At 43.9% G+C, this 13,216-nt stretch overlaps 1 protein-coding gene across 2 annotated transcripts in view; it reads left to right on the forward strand.

Annotated features, from left to right (window-relative positions):
* Positions 1-13,216, forward strand: part of SPECC1 (sperm antigen with calponin homology and coiled-coil domains 1) — a 153,446-nt gene that overhangs the window by 106,564 nt on the left and 33,666 nt on the right. For both annotated transcript variants that reach the window (XM_084650573.1, XM_084650574.1), the window contains 2 exons: positions 3,047-3,200; positions 4,483-4,585. In XM_084650573.1, coding sequence (XP_084506699.1) covers positions 3,047-3,200; positions 4,483-4,585 — 257 coding nt within the window. The remainder of the gene's footprint in view (positions 1-3,046; positions 3,201-4,482; positions 4,586-13,216) is intronic.

Genomic DNA, 13,216 nt, shown 5'->3' on the forward strand with positions numbered 1-13,216 from the left:
GCTCTGTTCTTCCTGCTGGTTTCTCCTGCCATGCAGTGGACTAGAGGGCAGAAGATACGATACCAATGGAAGGAACCGATTTTTCCTTAAAGTTACATCAACTGTGTTTCATTTTCTAGAAAATGTCTTGCCTGGGGGGTTTACCTGCTGCTCATCATTACAGAAGTTCACTTTAACCTCAACCAGTTATACTAAAACTAAACACCAGTCCTTGAAAGTAAATGCATTCCCCTTCCATAGCTAGCCACTGTATTTTATAAACTGGTGGTTGCTCCTTTAAAATGTCCATTTGAGCTGAAATTTCTTGAGTGGGGCAGTTGACAGCTGACCACTCCCAAAGCACCCAAAAGCCATTGCTTCCCTCCTCAAAGCCAGAAAGCCCTGGGGGAAGGTGACTGCTGGCACCCTGCAGGACAGATGATTTACTCTCTGAGCCATCTCCAAGCCAGTGGCATCAAATGAGAGCTGAGCTGTCATGAGAATACAGCAGGAGCTGGACGGGCAGAAGGAGAGAACACATGGAATTCATGATGGGAACCTGACCAAAGACGCAACAGCAGCTTTATGTAATGTGTTGCCTTCAAACAACAAAGGTAACACCTCCAGGCTGCAGTGTCATGAGAAGAGGAATCTGCTGGGAGCTTGCTCAGTATAGGTCAGAGGATTTCAGGCACAGCTAGTGCATGCTGAAATGCTGCTTCTAAAAACACTCAGCTCGGTGTGGATGAGAGGGGTCTCTCGGCAACTTCAGTGTGAACTCTTGCCAAGGTTACACTGTCAGTGACTTGGCCTGTCGTGCTGAGGTGATGATGCACACTGTACTACAGCCACCACTGATGTACACCCAAGGGGCCCGTCTTTTATACGCTTTGGCAACGCTCGTATTGCTTGTTGTTCCAGGAAAAGGTTTGAGCTGAGCTGAGGTTTTGCCATGCTTAGGCACAACAGGGTGAGCCTCAGCTTTAACTCTCAGTGTGGCTTTCTTTCCTATGACCTCATTTAAACATTAGTGTTTGTATTGCCTGTTAGTTCTCAGATCCTGGCCACTCTGCTGATGCAACTCAGCATTCTCTAGCCACTGTATCGCAGAGCACTTGAGAATGAGTCAAGTAGAACCCAAAGAGGAAAGGAACATTTTAAGATGAGACTGAAAGATCACAAAAGTAATTCTCAGGGTGAGACTGGGCAATACTCAACCACTTGAGTGACTCCCCAACCATGCAGAGTGGGACATAGTAGAGAGAAATCAGAGAGAGTAGTGGTGGAGGAAATGGACATGTGGTAATGCGGGTGGCTGGAGTGAATGTTGGCCCCTTCTTCAAAAGCTCGGTGTTCTTGGTGCTGTACTTCAAATACTCCCTTCCCTCTGACTCCTATTTCTGTTGATCTTCTCCCAGCAAGGCACAGGGCTTGTCCACACAAACTGATCAACTATCATGGAAGAAGCTATTCTGCTATAGCTATGACCAACTGACTCCCTGTGTGAACGCTCTATCCCAGAATAAAGTTTGCTTTGCTGTTACGGTAAAGCTATGCCAGTCAGTTGCCCCATGTACACAGTTCCTTATTGGAGAGGCTTATAGCTTTCTTCTGTGTAAAAGACCCATTACCTTAATTGAGGAGATAAATACTTTGGTTGCAAAGTGGGAGACCGCAAGTGTAAATCGCCAGTAACGATCCACCTCACTCCTGCCCTGGCAGATATTTATCAGGGGAACTGTTTACTGTAACAACAAAAGATTAGGCTCTGGACTCCATGCTGTTTGTCTAGCTTTGCTAATGAGCTTTGATAGAGTAATAGGAGTTTCAAGACCTCCGCAGAGCAAGGATTAATGACTTGCATCATTATTTCCCATTTTCAATGAGAAAATGTAAAGTCTTTCCCTCTGAATCTCTACAACCCCAACTGATAGGCTGCCCCCTACTGACCCAGCACCTGAAACCCCTCCTCCCCCCTTGCAAGCTGTCCTTTGACCAATGACTTGGGGGCATTGGAATACCTGACTGGCTGTGGTTCTGTTTCTGGAAGTTCCATCCTCAGGAGGTGGAAATTCCAGAAGTACAATGCAGCGCAACAAATGGGGTCTTGTTTCTGCCTCTTGGGGCACCCAGTGGGCCTGGGGAATTGGTTTCAGTTAGTCTGAAGTTGAGGGGAGAATGAGTGGACACTGTACAGTTGTTAATTTATTAATAAATATGGGTAGAAGGGACAAGAGACAGGGAAAGCAGTTATGCTGAACCCAGATCATCCATCTCTAAAGCTAGATTTAAGCTCTCTGTGAATTTAGTGCTGGTAAGTTAGTCTCACTTTGTACACAGAAGAGGTACAGTACAGCAGCCATTGTGTAAGCTTTCCCTGTACTGCTCCCCAGTACAACGTGCCTCATGCTTGATGTCTAGAGAGAGAGGAGTCAGTCTTTGTGCCCCATTTAAGCGTTTGCCTCTCTGCAGAGACTGTCACCATGGAGTTGCATTAGTGCTCTCTGCTGTGATGTGATGTTAGCCTTTGTGATATGGACACTTGTCTGCAAGTAACTTGCCAAATTCATTTCAGGCATGATGCCAGCCATTGGGTAGTTACTAGTGGGTGTTGCTGCCACCCTGGGCTGGATTTGAACCAGCAGCCTAGAGGCGAAAGGCTTGTCTCATTTCCAGTCCTGTTAATGGCAGGTTAACAAAAAGAGTCTGACAGTGAGCTGGTCCCTTCAGTCGTCTAGTGACCATGTCTAGGGATCAACTTTTGAACCTTTAAGATGGTAGATTTTGGTATTTCCCTTCATTCACCTGAGGCCCCCGCTCCCCAGCGGGACTATCAATCACAGGAAGCTAAGCAGCGTGTACTGTTGAAATCATCAAAGTCCTTGCTTGTTACAGTCACCTCTAGTTTGTTCAAGGTTTCCTAACCCCATGTCCGTTTAATGAACAACGGAGTATGTTTGTTTAGAATCAAAGCAACAAGCTACATATTGTTGTGTGCTGCTTGGTAGGGCAGTGATTAATCAGATTCCTCAGGCCCAGAGACTGATGGCTTTTTCTGTTCCCACAGACCTTCTAAAAGGGAGGAGTGAGGACCTGAAACCAGACCATTACCTCCGCAAGAGCCCTTCCCTGGAGTCTCTGAGCAAACCCCCCTCAATGGCCTTCAGCAGCAGGATGCTGACCTCCAGCCCAAGCAGCCTGAGACCCCCCAGCAAACTCAGGTACCAACTCAGTGAAAAATGCAATCCACTGGCCTGAGCCACCATTTTAGTTGGCAAACTGATGGCTGTTTAATTCAGTGGTTCCCAGTCTCTGTGGAGCTCCCATACAGGAAGTGGGTAGGGATGACAAACTGAGGACTAGCAGTGATGTTCATTGTTAAGGAACAGGAGTCCCCAGGGGCACTCACCGTTATATACCAGTATTGGTACAAGCACCAGTCAGTGGTCAGGCACTATTGTTGTGGTGCAGCTTTGGTTGTAGCTATAAATAAAATCTAATGAGAGAGTTTGAGATATGAGAGGAAACCAAAGTATTAATTCTGGCCCATATTGTACATGTGCACTGGAAAAATGCATACATTTTTCTGCAAGTGCTATTAATAGTGGAAGCTTTTAGGGCAGACAAGTGCAGGTGTTTTGACCCTGCTCTGTGCCTTTGTCTTGTCGGTAGTACAGTTTCCACGGTAGCTAGCACCAGTGCAGAAAAATGCCTGCAGATTTTCCCATTTTAATTAAGACTTTTATTCTGCAGTGGTATTCTCCAGTTGGGAATAGCGTGACCAGATGTCCCCATTTTTGTCCACTGAATGCATCCGATGAAGTGAGCTGTAGCTCACGAAAGCTTATGCTCAAATAAATGTGTTAGTCTCTAAGGTGCCACAAGTCCTCCTTTTCTTTTTGCGAATACAGACTAACTTGGCTGCTACTCTGAAACCTGATTTTGTAGGGACAGTTCCAGTTTTTGGGTTGTTTTCTTATATAGGCTCATATTACCCCCCCACCTCCCTGTTCCGATTTTTCACATTTGCTGTCTGGTCACCCTAGTTGGGAATGAGCTTGCTGCTCCAGAATAATTAGGTAACTTCTATCCATGGTTTACGCTAAAGCCCCAGTTTTAGAGGTGCATTGATAGAGGTTTGTTGAAAATTTGCCTTTTGATGTCTGAAGAGGGAGGTGAAAAGGGAGTGAAGGATGATGATTGCAGCTGTAGAAAAAGTAGATCAAAGATATGCATTCCTTTAGATATGTTTTACTGAGTGCTTCCCAAATACATTTTTATCATAGGCTTTGTTTCCATTTGTATCCAGTGATCCCAAACTAATTTGTGTCTCAGAGCTAAACACATATTACAGCTGCCTGAAAAGATATTCCATATAAGTTGTTTGCATTCTCCCACTGAGAATGTATTGTGCTACCCTGGTTTATTATGTGCATGTAATGTCAAAAGTGAAAGAGAGGAGCTGGTTAAATCAAATTTACTTCCTTCTCCTCCCCCAATTAGCGTGGAGAGAAAGGACCCATTAGCAGCCCTGGCCCGAGAGTATGGTGGTTCCAAGAGGAATGCACTGCTGAAGTGGTGTCAGAAGAAGACTGAAGGTTACCTGGTAAGAAGACACATGCGTTTTATTTTTCATTGGCTTGTGCTGTAAGCAGCTGTCATTTCAAGGAAATGTGTGTATTGCAATCTGCAGATTTTTCTCTGTTGTCTCCTCTCACTGGGTGTTTTCCATCCACCTTCTTATCGAAAGCTCTCTCTAACCCTCAAGTACCCAAAGTTACCTTTGGGTTAAGTGACTTGGTTTACTTCCCATCATATGCTGAAGTATTTGCTTCATCCAAATGTCACTGAAGGTCAGCAGTAGAGGGTATGTGAGCTGCAGCTTTAAGCTGAGGGCATATGTCTCAAATGCCATCTTAATGTCTTTTCCTTGGATTTCCTCTCTGAGCTCTCAGAAGATGCCACTTCTTATGACCGTTCTGTGAAACCAAAAAGACATTGGCCGGGGTGGCCTTGATCAAGAGGGTCCTGCTGTTTCCCTGATGGCCCTAGTAATTTTCCTCTTGACTGGTCAGCAAAAGCTCAGTAGCACTGGAGGAATTGTTGCTATGTCATATTATAATTGGCTTTATGCCCAACAGTCCTGTTATTGGCTCAAACAAATGTAGAGAGAATGGACTTGAAAGCTTTGATCCTGATACTTACGTGTTTTTGAGGGAGCTGGATAAAAGGCTGATAATGGAATGAATCCCAAAGGACTGCTGTCTTTCCCTTGAGTGTTGTGTAGAGTGCAGTGTAGTACTAACTGTACAGCAGCGGAGAGCTTATTTGGAATGAAACACAGCTTCTGCAGCGATTGTCCAGGTAGCTGCCAACTCTGCGTTTCTAAAACGTCTTCTATAAAGACCATGTGAACAGAAAGCTTCGATTGGATGGCCAAGGTTCTGTCCATGCAGGTTCCCGGGTATATTCACACTGGTCTAGAGCCATCACCTTATTGTTGAAATGTTCCATGTCCATGAATCATCTTGCAAATGCTGTTTGTACTGGTAATGCGAGGCTCTTTCTGATGAGACCTTACAAGCTGAAGGCCTGTCTGATCTGGCTGGATACCATGGCAATGTTGTGATACAGAAGTAGGGATTTGCCCTCCTGTCTTACCCAGAATTTCCCCTCTTCCTATTCTGTGCAGTATGCTGTGCTCAGGTTGGCTGCTGCCCTTCATTTATTGGGTGGCTGCAGGTCATTGTCTGTGTGTGTCGCCTATGAAGCACTTTGGGATGAAAGGTGTTATAGAAATGTAAGATGTTTTAAATTACCCTGAATTCCATGTAGTTTAGGACTATTTAAAAAGGTAAATGAGATGACCTGGGTAATTTAGGCTTGTCTATCGGACATCAATTCCAGGCAAGATAATAAAGAAGCTGATACAGGACTTGATTAATAAAGAATTAAAGGAGGATAATATAATTAATGCCAATCAACATGGGTTTATAGAAAATAGTTCGTGTCAAACTAACTTGATATCTGTTTTTGATGAGATTCTAAAATTGGTTGATAAAGGTAACAGTGTTGATATGATTTACTTGGACTTTGGCAAGGTGGTTGACTTGATATTGAACAACATTTTGATTAAAAACTAGAATGAAATAAAATTAGCATGGCACACATTAAATAGATTAAAATCTGGTTAACTGATAGGTCTCAAAATGTAATTGTAAACAGAGAATCATCAGCAAGTGGGTGTGCTTCTAGTGGGGCCCTCAGGAATTAGTTCTTGACCCTATGCTATTTAACATTTTATCAATGACCTGGAAGAAAATATAAAATCATCACTGATAAAGTTTACAGATGACACAAAAATTGAGGGAGTGTTAAATAACAAAGAGGACAAGTCACTGATAGAGAGTGATTTGGATTGCTTGGTAAGCTGGGCACAGGTAAGCAATATGCATTTTAATACAGCTAAACGTAAATATATTCATCTAGGAACAAAGAATGTAGGCCATACTTTACAGGTTGGAGTACTCTATCCTGGGAAGCAGTGACTCTGACAAAGATGTGGGGGTTGTGGTGGGAACATGAGCTCCCCGTTTGACACTGTGCCCAAAAGGGCTAATGCGATCCTGGGATGCATAAACAAGGGAATCTCAAGTAGGAGTAGAGGGGTTATTTTACCTCTGTATTTGGCACTGATACAATAGCTCCTGGAATACCTTCTCCAGTTCTGATGTCAAAAATTGGAGAGTGTTCAGAGAAGAGCCATAAGAATGATTATAAAGCATTGGAAGCTGTGCCTTATAGTGAGAGATTCAAGGAACTAAATCTGCTTACCTTAACAAAGAGAAGATTAAGAAGCGATTTGATCACAGTCAATAAGTACCTACATGAGGAATAAATATTTGATAATGGGCTTCAGTCTATCAGGCAAAGGTATAACATGATCCAGTGCGTGGAAACTGAAGCTAGCCAAATTCAGACTAGAAACAAGACATCAGTTTTTAATACTGAAGGTAACTAACCATTGGAACAATTTCTCCATCACTGGCCATTTTTAAATCAAGATCAGCTGTTTTTTTTCTTAAAGATCTGCTCTAGGAGTAATTTTGGGTAAGTTTTCTGGCCTGTTTTGTACAGGGGATCAGACTAGATTATCACAGTGGTCTCTTCTGGCCTTGAAATCTGTGAACCTGTGGTTACGTCTACACTGCATACTACTGGAGGTGATGTGTAGGATATGTGTAACTACATGCCACAGTGAAAAGCAAGCTGCATCCACACTGCAGTGTGTAGCTACACACATCAGCGAAAGGCTCTGGTTGGGGGACGCATCAGGGAAAGGCTCTGGCAGCAGGGGGAGCTTCTGGAGCCTTTCTCTGCTGCCTCTCTCTCTGCCGGAGCCTTTCACTGTGGCAGGGAGCTGCTGGAGCTTTTCCCTGCTGCCTCCCCAATGCCAGAGACTTTCCCCATGGCAGGGAAAGGCTCCGGCAGTGGAGAGGCAGCAGAATGCTGCATTGCTAAAAATAGTTATGTAGACAAGGGAGGCACTACTTGGGTATTTAGAGCCCCGTGTAGGGTACGCACCCACAGGATTCAAGCCTGTCTTTACCCTTCTTGCCTAAGCAGTGCCTCACCATCTACACAGCTATTTATAACTGTGTTGGGGGGCATGCAGCTTAGGTACCCTACATGCCACCGTAAGGAGCGTGCAGTGTAGACGTACCCTGCTAAACTATTCTACCCACTGTCATTTTGTAATCACTGTATAAATTGTGGCACATTCTAATTCCTTATCACATTCTTTGTCTCTGCCATTACAGAAAGAAATTCTAGCATGGAATACCCGGGTTTAGGTGGGATATTACCTTCCATAAACTAGGGAACTTCATCATATGTTGCAACATATCTCGTCTTATGTGACACTTGGAGTTGTGTGTAAAACCCAAGCTAATGCTTGTACTGAAAGAAAATTAGGATAGACTTGTCACTTCTGTGCAAGTGAGAGCAAGCCCAAGGAATTGACTGGCTGAGCAGAGAATGCCATGTTTACCTCCATGCTTTCTGTGTCATTACCAGCATTTGGTTCCAATATTTGAGAATTATGCAGTGAAGGCATTAAAGTTTAGCAGCTGGTTCTGACCTATTGCTATTGTATCATTGCTCTTAACGTTTCAGAAGTGGGGCGTGATGACAAAGCTTCATCCCAAGCAAGAGCTCTTGGGTAGCTGTGGTTTGTGTTTGACAGAGACAAACCAGGGCTTTGGCTGTGCTTCTAGCTGAACTTTTGGGCTGTAGTAGGCATTTAGAACAAGGCGAATTGTTGTCTGTATACTGTGTGTGTGAGATACTCTACTCTGTAATGTTGACATTTTTCTTTCATAAGAATAATATTGTTTGTTACTTAGGATAGAAGACAAAAGGATTTATTGCCAAATAATCCATGCCCTGGAGCAAAACTTTCATAAACAACAAAACACATATTTTTAAATAAACAATTTTTTTTCTCTCCACAACTAGCTCCTTTATGAAACTTTACCTGCTGGAGCCAGCACCTTAGAAGAAGAAAGACAGTAGCTTTTCCCTTTGAAACAAATTGATTTGGAGACAGTTTTGTTGTTGTCTGGTAGTGCTGGCTCATTCACCAGGCTACTTACATTAACTGATTCATCCTCCCATTAGCTACTTATGTTAAACATTCGCCCATTCTCCTTGTGAAATAGATATGTTATTACTGCTCTCATTTTGCATAGGGCCAAACTGAAGCAGAAGGACTGAGTGATTGGCCTAAGGATGTGTGTCCAGAGTGGTAGAGCCAGGATTAGAATTCAGGTCTTCCAAGTTTCTGGTCCTCGCCTCAATCCAATATGCCATGCTGCCTTCTCATAAAGCTGTATGTTCTGTGCAGGACTGTAAATAGAGCTGTACTCCATTGCCCTCTGGCCTTCTGAAAATCTCTAGGTCTCAAAGTTTGACTTTTCCATCCAGTCCTTTGCAAATGCTATATGAAGTAGAAGCTGGGGTTGGAAAAGACCTGTTAGGTCAACAAGCCCATCCCTCTCAGCCAATGCAGGATTGTTCCCTATAGTGTTGTCCAATCTTTAAATGTCCCATTAAATGGGCTTTCACAATTTCTCTTGAGAGACTCTTCCCAATTTGTTGGAACTCGTTTACCCCATCATTATCTTCATCATTGCAAATCAAGCACTTGATCGATCTCTAGGAAAGTGCTTAAGGTAGGGGTCCGGTTGTATATTCAGTCTATGTTAATCACTAACAATGTTGTCATGCCACCAAAGCTTTTGATGCCCATGTGATCGACAGTCATTTGATGGTCTTCCATTCTAATGATATGTCCTTATCAAGAAAGTTGCTGAAACTGAACCAGCGCTGATGGAGGTGATTGTTCAATTCCTGACGTTGTCTTGTCGCTTATTATGGAGCAGCTGATGAAGACTACGAGAATCAAAAATGTCAATCTGGTGCCCTTCAGCCTTCCTCAATGCCCACGTTTCACTTCCATACTACACAATTGGTGTAGACGTGATGTCACAGCTTCCCCACAGAGGCTGCTGAAGAGTCCAAAACACGGCAGTAGCTGCCAATACTCTTTCGGGTATCATTCAGCACTGTTTGTGACACTTCCCAAATTGAAGCTCGCTGCTAAAAGCTTTCCCAGATTGTCAGCCAGTATTTTCTTTTCCTTAATGTCATCTTGTTACTCCTACGTCGGACTAATGCTGGTGCTTTTAGTGGCACTAATATGCCTTTGCCAGTGTATGGATCAGCTCAGACTCTACAGGTACCAGCCCAGTACCAAGAAAGCCAAGAACTCCCATGCAACAAGAAAACAAAAGGAAAAGTCCTGTTTTTTTACCCTGAACCCAAGAAGTGGGGTTAAAATATGTTGTTGGATAGCAGGCCACACATGAGGCATGCAGGGCAGTCTGGGTCTACATGTTGTTGTTCCTTTTGGAATTAGTCTCTGGAGGAAAAATGTTCATGGTTCAGAGGACAGTGAAAGCCTTGGGTTTATTTACAGCTACTGGAGTGATCCCACTACTCACCTGGTTGCACAAAAGTTTCAAAGGGAGCTGTATGACCTTTTTGGCCTGTGCTCTGGTGAAGCTCTTGTTGTCTCCATGACCCTCCTCCTGTTACTGTCTTTGCTGAAGCAAAGTGATTTGCCTCAGGTAGTTTTTAGAAAAGGCAGTCACACTGCCTGTATATATGCTCCAAGAGAACCAGGAGGGGCTCTGATTGGGGGGCTGCCAGTGGGGTTTATCACCTACAGGGTAAGTTTTCAGAGCAAGGTCTTAAAGGGGAATGAACAGATGGGAGAGGAGCAGATTGGTTTATTGTGTGGATTTTGCTCCTCTCCTCACTTCGTGCTCTCCTTCCCCCCACTGCCCTACTTAGAGACAGTTTCTTTTGGCTGTCTTCATCAGTCTCACTCCCAATTTCCCTGTACAGTGCATTCTCTGAGACTTCTTGAACTTTCCCCTCGTGTTTCCCCTGCCATGAGGCCCAGGATTCCAGGCCCTAACCTCCATCAAGAAGGACTGAATGCAGCCCAACTTTGCTTCCCCATGAGTCCTGGCCTCCCATGGCCTTGCTGATATTAAGCTCCATATGGAGTCTTTATGAGTCCCAAGTATGAAGAACTGGAATGAGTTGGAGAATGCCATCCTCCCTCCTGACTCAGCTGCTGCCCTCAGCGGGGAATGACACAATGAAGAAGGCTTTTGTGCCTAACCATGTTAATATGCATGGCCACTTTGTGTCTTCCCTTCATATGGTGCCTGTGCCTCAGTTCACATCACCAGTCACAGATAAACATGAGCAAACCCCAATGTACTTGGTCATGGTGACTTCCCACCGGGTTTCCCCTGCTATGAGGCCCAGGATTCCAGGCCCTAACCTCCATCAAGAAGGACTGAATGCAGCCCAACTCAAACCCCATCAGTCAGCTGACTCCTAATTGGAACTACAGAATAGGAGACCTCCCACCTGACTGCCCCGCTCCATTTTCAATAGCTGAGCTTGCTGCCTCTTAAATTCCGTGTCTGTTGGACAATTCCTGATTTGAGTTACTTAGCTTGGGGGAGGGAACTCCTTCCTGTTTAAATTACAGGGAGATTAGATTTGATCAAACTATTTGAGCTGATACTCATGGTGTAGACCAGTAGCAGCTACCACTCATGCCCCAGATCCCCCAGTGAAAGCTGGATCGATTGGCTAGGAGAGTGACTGGGGATGAGTCCCAGGGATGTGTGAATAAAACCTCCTTTTATTCCTAAACCTTTTTAGAATGTTTTAATCCGGCGGGGGTAACACCCCTTCTACTATTAGTGGAAATGTACACCCTACTCCTGCCCCTCTCCCCTGTGTTGATCAGTGAGAAACATTCCCCTTACTTTGATCTCTAGCATCATCCACAAGAGGAAAAGTCAATACACATGGGGAGAGAGACCCTGGAGGAAGTTGAGAGAAGAGTAACAAAAATGATTAGTGGAGTGGAAGGTATGATTTATAAGGAAGGACTGCAAGAGTTTATAGCTTTGTTTTTTATGCTTATTGCTTAGCTATCTGTCTCTGATCTGTCTATGGTATTTCTAAAGTAGATATCACTTTGGTATTTAAGCAGTGGTCTGATAGTTAAAGATGGTAAACACTAAAGAAGAAGAGAAATTATTTAGAGGCATGTAATTAGGAGCGATAAAATGAAATAAAGGGGGAAATAAGGTTTAATAACCAGAAAAAAATACCTGACAATGTGATCTATTATGCTGTGGAATAATCTCTCACATGGAGTGGATGTGTCCTTGCTAGGGACACTTAAAACTAGGCTGGATGAAACTGAATAAATGCCCAATAGGAAGCAATCGTGCCTCGACCTGACTGATAGGGCATAACAAGTCCTTGCCCTGCCTAGGTCATTCTATAGAGGAATCTCTTTCTGAGTTCCTTGTTCTGGGTGGTGTTTGACATTTGGGGCAACAGTTTCAAACAGTTATTCCTCTGTTGCTGGGTTGTTTTGTGTGTGTGTGTGATGTGTTTAATTTCAACAACAAAACAGAATTATGTGGAACTAAAACTTGTGTGATGAAAAGTGGATGGGATAGGGTCAGGAGGTTTTGTCAAGGCAGCCTTCTGCAGCTGAAATATAGTTTTTAAATTCATGTCCGTTTCAGGCGCACACACCCTTTTAAACCTGTCATTTCTCTTACATGAACCCATGCGAGAACCCATGCCCTCTCACTCTGCACGTGCACGCACACCTCGAATGTCCCACCAGCTCTCCCAGCTTGTTGACAACATGATCTGCAATGTGAGGTAGTGACAAGATGACCAGATCTGATAACTGCCTACGTGGCTCTAAAATCCAATTACCACAAATCCTTTAGACTGTAAATGATGGCTCAGAGGAAACTATTTCTGTCAAAACAGGTTTTTCTGTTGTTCTGGTCTTTTTCATCTGTTTAAAAAAAAATATGCATCATAGCAACATCAGGAAGTTGAAACTTGGGTGCCCCCTTCTAGTTATGGAGTAATAGGTTCTGTTCCCCTGAGTCTTCACTCCCTGCAGCTGCTGAGAGTCCTTTTTGTTGCATTATCACGCTCCATAATCCTATCATTAGTGGCTGTGGTGGTATTTAAGTGCTCCAGTTCTGTTTACTCTCTGTGGAGACCATCTGTCAAGGGGCCAAATCTCTCCAGATTAAACCTATTACCAGCCAGAGTTGTATTATGAGAACATAGGACATCAAGAGGCACTTATCCCTGGGTCATTAAAATGGTGCTATCACTCTATTGCTTCTGCCACACACGTCCTCCCGAGTATGGGTATGTTAGTTTCACCAGTCAGGTAGGATGAGCACTCTGTTTAGTAACAATGAAAATGGTATCAAGTTAGTGAATACCGATTGCTTAAAAGAACTGCTTGGTTTTCCCATTCTTGTTTCCAGCCACTAAGCAGTTTATTTTTTGTGGGGGGAGGGGAATCAGCATGAAGAGAGTTTTACGAAGCTGAACCCATTATCCCCAGAGTAATAGGACAGTAGCTCTGGACTCTTTCCAACAAACTTGTAATGGGTTCCATAACAGCTCTTCTTGAAGAGCCAATATCTTTATTATGGCCTCATCTTTGCAAATCTCTTGAGATTCCTTCCTGTATAGAGGGCCACTGGTTGGGAACCAGGGCATCCTGCAACAGGCACAGGTGAGATAGCAATTAGAG

Source organism: Lepidochelys olivacea (assembly GCF_965140295.1).
Source record: "Lepidochelys olivacea isolate rLepOli2 genome assembly, chromosome: 17".
NCBI classification, from domain to species: Eukaryota; Metazoa; Chordata; order Testudines; family Cheloniidae; genus Lepidochelys; species Lepidochelys olivacea.